This window comes from Pinus tabuliformis, chromosome Q (assembly GCF_031772625.1).
Source record: "Pinus tabuliformis cultivar Carrire ecotype Pingquan chromosome Q, CPIR1, whole genome shotgun sequence".
NCBI classification, from domain to species: Eukaryota; Viridiplantae; Streptophyta; class Pinopsida; order Pinales; family Pinaceae; genus Pinus; species Pinus tabuliformis.
Window position 1 is genome coordinate 415191238 of NC_142296.1, and position 7590 is coordinate 415198827.

At 39.9% G+C, this 7590-nt stretch overlaps 1 protein-coding gene across 1 annotated transcript in view; it reads right to left on the reverse strand.

The window, feature by feature from the left end:
* Positions 1-6587, reverse strand: part of LOC149219956 (phosphatidylinositol-glycan biosynthesis class X-like protein) — a 232382-nt gene extending 225795 nt beyond the window's left edge. The window contains exon 1 of the mRNA XM_089384582.1: positions 6400-6587. Coding sequence (XP_089240708.1) covers positions 6400-6477 — 78 coding nt within the window. The 5' untranslated portion in view covers positions 6478-6587. The remainder of the gene's footprint in view (positions 1-6399) is intronic.
* Positions 6588-7590: the final 1003 nt, after the last annotated feature.

Genomic DNA, 7590 nt, shown 5'->3' on the forward strand with positions numbered 1-7590 from the left:
TCCCATCTGCTCCATGCTTCACCTTGTACACCTAGCGTGAGCCTACTACTGATTTGCCCTCTGGTCGTGGCACAATCTCCTAGACATCGTTCTTCATGATGGAGGAATATTCCTCCACCATGGCATCCCACCAAACCTACTGAGAGGTTGCCTCCTCATAACAAGAAGGCTCTATGTCCAACAACTCAGTCATCAATGCCATATATCCAGTGTACCTTTGTGGCTACTTGCTCTGCCTGAACATAGAGCTAGGAGTCTCAACTTGCTCCTGGGCCTCCTATATCAACCTCTTGACCCACTTAGGTCTCTTCCTCCCTGTGCAAGGAGTCACTAACTAAGTGGTTGCCTCCACTCGTCCTGGCCTCTCCCCCTCATCCTACAATGACTCCTGGTAATCTTGTTGTGAGGCCCTCTTGCCACCTGGCTGAGACTCAATATGTGATCTTGGTTGAGGTTCCTGCTTGGGAGCTCCTCCTCATGTACTCCAACTTGCTCTCGCTCCAAGGAATCCCTCAGAGCTCTGTCCTCCTCAATCCTCACATCCAGCTTGATAATTGTCTTCTTGAGTGATGGTATATACACCCTGTACACTAGAGATGTATGACTGTAACCCATGAAAATTCCCTTTTAGTTGTGGGCTCTAGCTTCTTCCTGTTGTCTTTAGCCACATGGCAGTAAACTTTTGTGCCAAAGATGCAGAAGTGAGAAACATCAAGCTTCTTGCCTATGAAAGCCTCCTCTGGTGTAACTCGTCCAAGCACCCTGTGTGGACTCGTATTTTGCAGAAATACTGCAGTGTTGCGTGCCTCTGCCCACAAGAACATAGGCAACCCCTGATCATGTAACATGGCCTTGGCCGCTCCAACTATACTACGGTTCTTCCTCTCAGCCACTCCATTCTACTAAAGGCTATTGAGTGTTGTCAACTCTCTCCTAATGCCCTCCTTGGCGCACGCGTCCCTAAAAGCATTGGAGACATATTCCCCACCATTATCACTCTTCAATGCTTTGATCTTCTTCCCGATTAGGTTTTCTACCAATGCCTTAAACTCCATGAACTTGGAAAAGACCTCCTCCTTCTTCTTCATAAAGAAGATCCATGTTTTCCAAGAATAGTCATCTATGAAAGTGACATAAATGGCCCACAAACGTCTGAATGTACCAACTCCAAAATCCCTTTGGCTTTGTTGTCTCTGCCCTTAAAAGATGACTTGGCATACACCAAGTGTGCACCCCTCGCACACATCATGTTGGTCAAATGTGCATTGTGGTAGTCCTGTGGCTATTTGCTGAAGGATCTTCAACACCCCATGATGTAAATGCCCCATGCATTTGTGCCAAAGTTCCCTTGCGTATCTGCTCTGCGCACTTCCTGCCTTACTATGCAAGGTTGTTCATGTCTCAACCTGCAACCTATAGAGATTCTGCATCCAAAATCTAAGTGCTTGAGGTAAGCCTTACCTCTGCTGAAGATGACATCATAACCCTTGTCCTCTAGGGTAGCCACTGAAACAAGGTTCTTCTTAAGGCCTGGAGGCTAGAACATAGAGGACATCCTAGAGATGGAGAGAGCTACCAAACTCCCTCTCAAAACTGATAGTACCAACTCCCTTGGTTAGGTACTTGCCATCATCTCCTATCTCAATGTGAAACTGCATGTCCTTCTACTTCAGCTAGCTGAAATACTCCTTGTTCCCGGCCATGTGGAAGGATGCTCCAAAATCAATGTAACATGCGTTGCTGACTACTAAGCTTGTCATGCAAGCTATCAATGAAAAATACTTTTCGAACTAAGAAGAAAACGCATCCCTTAACTGACGCAGCCACATGACCCTTACTAGACCCCTTCTTTTGGTTAGTGCACTTAGTGGCATAGTGCCCGAACTCGTGGCAAAGGAAGCATTTGATCTTGCTTAGACCTTCCTTCTTCTTCTCGCCCTTCTGACTGGACTCACACCTTCCTCGGCTTTGTTGCCTTTGCCTATTAGGGAAAATTTATCCCTGTCCTCTATCTTTGTTGATCTTCCAGCTCTCATCCCTCTTTGGATTTCTTCTTGGACGTAGTCTGACCATAGCCTTTCCCAATTGGGAAGATTCTCTCTGCCACTGATTGCATCCTGGAAATTCTCCCAAGACTTATGAAGTCCCAGAAGCGCAAGACTCACAAGGTCATTGTTTGCTACAGTATCACCCACTCTAGCTAGCTCATCTCGAACCTGGGTGAACTTGGAAAGATACATAATGATGGGCTCTCCTTTGCTCATCCGGATATTTCTTAGCTTGTCCTTCAAAGCAAGCTTCCTGACATCACTGGAACCCTGATACAGATCCAAGATGACTTTCCACATCTCGTATGTTGTCTTCTTCCCATGGAGATGAGGGACAATATGGTCTTTGACCCCCTCAAGAATGATCCTCCTGGCCTTGGTGTCATTCTTGTTATGCTAGATCAACTATTGGGCATCTTGAGGTGGAACTATTTGATTCTTCGCAAATTCTAGCACCCCATTATCTTCCAACACCACTGAGATCCGCTCCCTCCATGAGTAGAAGTTAGAGGCTCCCTCTAAACAATGATCTTCCCTTAGTCCTTAGAACAACATCCTGCTATCCAAAAACTGCCCTTCAAAAACTCTAGCACGAGACTTCAAACCGAATTGTGCTCTTCACTGACTAATCAATTTGGTGTTGGTCTTTATGTTGAACTCTACTCTGATACCATGTTAAATTTCCTTGAAACTCTGCAACTACTTAGATGAATTACTGAAAACAAGGCAACTGAAAACTGAAACCAAATTTACTTTCACCAAGGTACAAAGTTTCTTAACAATCTATAAGCAGCACAAAATAATTGAGAGATAGAAACACATTCACACAAATTGACACACTTGTTTACCCAGGAAACCGAAAAGAGAGAACCTGCTTTCTTTGTTGTGGTATTTTATTGATTGTTCTTGAGCAATTGGATCTATTACATTCACGCTACTTTCTGCAGCTAGCAATCTGTCTATGAGAACACACTTGTTCTCTTGCTAAATAGCCTTGACTTGCCCTAAGAATCCTTGATCCTGTGCTCCACAATCCTTGTGCACTTCACCTATATCCTTGCGCACATCAAGCCCCTATTTCCTAGCGCACTAGGCCTCCTATTTCCTAATGCACTTGAGCCCTATTTCTTAGCGCACTAGAGGCCCTATTTCTTACCACACTTGTGCTCCTAAATCTTAGCGCACAAGCTCCTCAATTCTGTGCACACACACACAAAGAATGATGTCACAAACTCGTGAATTATGGACCTTCATTGTCCTCTATAGATAAAATTTGAGCGTGTAAGAAGACCAAGATCAATTTAGAAGTTCGAGTTCTGATTGTGAGTTAACTGAGAGTTCTACTCGTCCTCTCTCCAATCAACACTTGGAGTCTTAACTCGTTCTCTCTCCAATCAACACTAAAGACTAACTTGTTCTAACTGAACTTGTAACTGCCACCTTGTTCTGTAGTCAAACTGAAGAAGACTCCATGTAATTGAAGCTCCAACTCTATGCATGCAATCTTGATGATCATTCCAGTAAACTGGAAATAAACTCACCGTAACTGAAGTCTATCTCATGAGCTCACACTCATGCTAAGAGAAAGACAAATTTGCGGTCTTCACTGGCTAAGGCACAAGCCAAAAGACCTTAACTTGCTACATTTTCAACATCCGACCCCATAGCCTATAGTCTTGATAAAAGGGTAAAACCCAATTTTTCCAATGTTGGGTTAACGTTGTGCAAAAGTTGGGTTGGCTGGGGCAAAAACACCCAAAATTGGGGGCGCACTCACAACCCCTCACATTTGGGACCCCATGGAGAAATCTATAAATAGAAGAAAATGGAAATCAAATTGGCATCATCGAACATTGGATCAAATACATCTGTTTTTCTGATCTGTGGCTCTGAGGATTTCAAGACCCCTTTTTTCCTACTAATTTCAGTGGTGAAAGACTCCACCCTACTTAGTAAATTCCCCCTTTTTTCTTCTTTTGTTCTGTTCTGGAAAAGCAGGAAAACTACCTAGCAGAGAGGCATCAAAGTTGGTTGGAAGGTCAAGCATTTTTGTGGAACTGTTTAGGATCATTTTTGGAGTTTCTTCTCTGTATCAAGCAAAGTCTTCTGGGCAGAATTGCAGAGGGTATTTCGCTATACACATTGAGCAGCCCTGAGGCACTTCAGCCTTCCTGAGGTCCAGGTCGGCTCCCACACTGAGGCAAATTCTTGACCAAACTCCTGAGGTAGAACAGGGCTCTGAGATTGAGGTTATGCAAAGTTGTCCTGGACAGAACAGCGATATTCTCCCTGGAACAATCCAAGACCTTCTGAACATAGACAGATATCATTCAAGCAGGAAACGAGCTCTCCCAGTGGCTATTCAGAGGATTGATTTAAGTCTATAGAAGACAAGGAATTCCCTGAGATGATCCAGTGGCCCGGAAACAGAATTTGGAGGAGTTTCCTGAGGAAAGTCAGAGACAGATCCTGAAACAGAGTTAGACCACCCTCTCCCACAGATCCCACCGAAGGATATTCAGGTATTACTTCTGGTCAGAACTCACAAGGGATTTTTCAAAGCCTGCAGATTAGTCTAGAACAGCTCAGGTCTTGGTTAGAGAACAGTTGCTTTTTAATCAAGCTCTGTTGAATTTGGACTATAATAGAAACTGTTAAATTTGGAACTATACTGAAACTGTTGAATTTGTTGAATGGTTGAATTATAGCATTGTATTAAATGATTTATGGTGTTGTCAAGAGAGCAATGCTACTTACTGAAGATTATATTGTTATTCATGTGTATTACTGAATGTACTATTTATATCATTTCTGAACAAGAAAAAGGAATTTTGTTGAAACCCTAGTTACTTAAGGAACCCTATGGCAAAAATTTCCCTGGGATATTACATTGTTATTAAAATGTTCCAGATTTAACCTTTGCTTTAATTAGAAGGTACGTATTTTAGCTTTTCCAAATTTAAAAAAAAAGGCACCAACCTTGGGGACTTTTCTAGATTTAGGAAAAGGCGCCAGCCTTAAGAAATGTTCCAGATTTAGCTAAGATTTAGCTAAGGCCCATGGGTTGAAGACTTTTCCATAAATAGAACGGAGCACTCTGTTCCTGGAAATCTGCTTGGGTAGACTTGAACACACTGTTCAAGGAATATTTGAATTAGGGGTTACGTGTGTTCTAAGCCTAGGCAATCGCAGAGATGGGCTAGTTCTGTATATCCCTTGCCTTCCTTAATCTATAAAATAAGGCAGCGTGAGTAGACTGTTATTCATTCAGTTATGCCTTCAGAGATTTGAGTGAGTTTGACAGTTGAGTTTTTGGCTGTTGTAATTTATGTTTTCTGAGTTAATAAACAGACATGTGATTCGTGACGCAATATTTGCTCTCTCTGTGTTTGTAGATGGAGCGTTCCTTCCAACTGTTTTGTTAGTTCAGTAATTTTCTGTTGCCTAGGGTTTATAGGGGTACAGATCTGCTTACCATAAATTGGAAATTTGACAATTATGTTTGTTTTGTCACATTGAACGCTGATTGAGTTTGTTGCATCGGTGTGACATAATTATGGTTGCACTTGGTTGATTTTGTGTGATGCTTGTTTTGTGACGTGGAATTTTGATTGATTGCTAAGTACATGAGATTGTACATGTAAATTATGTGTATAATTCCCATACAAGTAGCTAAGGTTACCCTAAGCTATGGCGCAGGTCACCAGAACCCCCACCCAGTCTCAACTTTAGTAATTAATTCTGATAATCTGTTACCGCAGCAACATGTCTACCAGTTCTGAGCACTGTCAGTACTCAGCTTTTTAACCACTGGACCACAACCCTCTTTGACATTTGGTATGTCCAAGTCCTAAGGCTCCTCTAGAGTCCTGGCGTTTCTCGAACAGCCATTGACATAGATTTAATATTTTTCTCTTCCAACAAAAAGAGAAATAAATAAAATCTGCAATCAATGCCACACTCAAATCAGGAAAGAAACATGGTTGGATTAATCCTCAAAGTTGTACAGAAAGTCCTTAATGCCTCCTTTATTTTACAAGGGTTTAGACATACATAATCTTATTTACAGAAACCATCAGATAAAAAGCATTTGAAAATACCCTAAACCGGATGCAATGTATGCTCATCCAACAACACAAATTGAACAGATCATCTATTTTCCATAAGCTGAATAGCAGCTGCTGGAAAAGATGGACTAAATCCATCCCCAAAAGTTGCAATCGATGCGTTGTTTAAGAACTCAGTTTGAATTCTTTGAGGTGAATACAACCAGAATTGTAAAACGGAAAATATTTAGCAAAATTTTCCTCAATATGAATTTTGAGTTCTAAGGGCTGAAAAGAATACTCACAGGCTCGAGAGGAGTATGTAAATGAAAGCACTCTATTCGAATGAGTGAGAACAGAAGCAGGCAAGTCACGCGGATCATCGTAAAAGTTCCTCCTGCACCCTGCTCACGTATGGCTCAAGTTCACTCGAAAGAAGCCTCCGAATCATTTAGTTTAAATTCCAGAACGAATTCATATACGTTTGAGGTTATGTTTTCTGCTTTTTAACTTTTTCCAGTTGTGTTTTTATTGTTTAACTTTTTCCCCGTGGAATTTTGGAGGGGATTTATTTAAAAACAAAAATCAATTTATATAGATATATAGAGTTTGATTTCTTGTGATGGTGTTTTTTTGGGTATGTTTTATTTTCATGTTTTGTTTAAATATTATGATTAGTATAATTATATTAATAAATGAATTAGATTACATAAACTAAGCTTCCAATGAACACATCTTTTGTTCGCTTTCTAACATTTTCACAAATATTGAAGTTTTAGTTGTGTCTTAATATATGTTTATTATTTTTCAGTGATATTTATTTGTATTAGGATGTCATCCATCCTGCAACTATTATTGCCAATGTGATCTTAAATTTGATAACAACCATAAACTTATTTGTATTTTGATTTTAAATTTGTTTATAATTTTTATTTTATTTTGTACATGGTTTTATTCATATTTTGATTTTAAATTTGCTTATCATTTTTATTTTATTTTATTTTGTACATTTTTTAATTAAAACTATTAAATTTCATATGAGGTAAATTAGGTAAATTATTGATGGTTCACGTTAAACATAATTTATTTCAGTGTTTAATATTTTCAAGGAATGAGAACGCGCCCATTAACTATGTGGCAAAAACATGGAAATGAAGGGACGAATTTTTCAAAAAAAAAAAAAAAATTGTTAAAATTCTTGTAACAGGCAAGAGGAGAGGGAGGGTTGAAATTGTAATTGTCCATGTTATTTTAAACGAAGCATATTCTTTTAGCATTCAATCTCATTGTCCATTTAAAAAAGAATAAAAATTCTACAAGCCTACATCTATTATGAGTTGAGATAGATACCTCATAATTATAATTATGTTAGATGGGATTGTAAGTTCTTGGGCAACTTAATTCGTCATGATCGCGAAAATGAAGTGTTATGTGCCAGGAGGTTCGATGTTAAATCCCTCCATTTCCTACATTTGTGGAAAGGGCATATGTAGGCG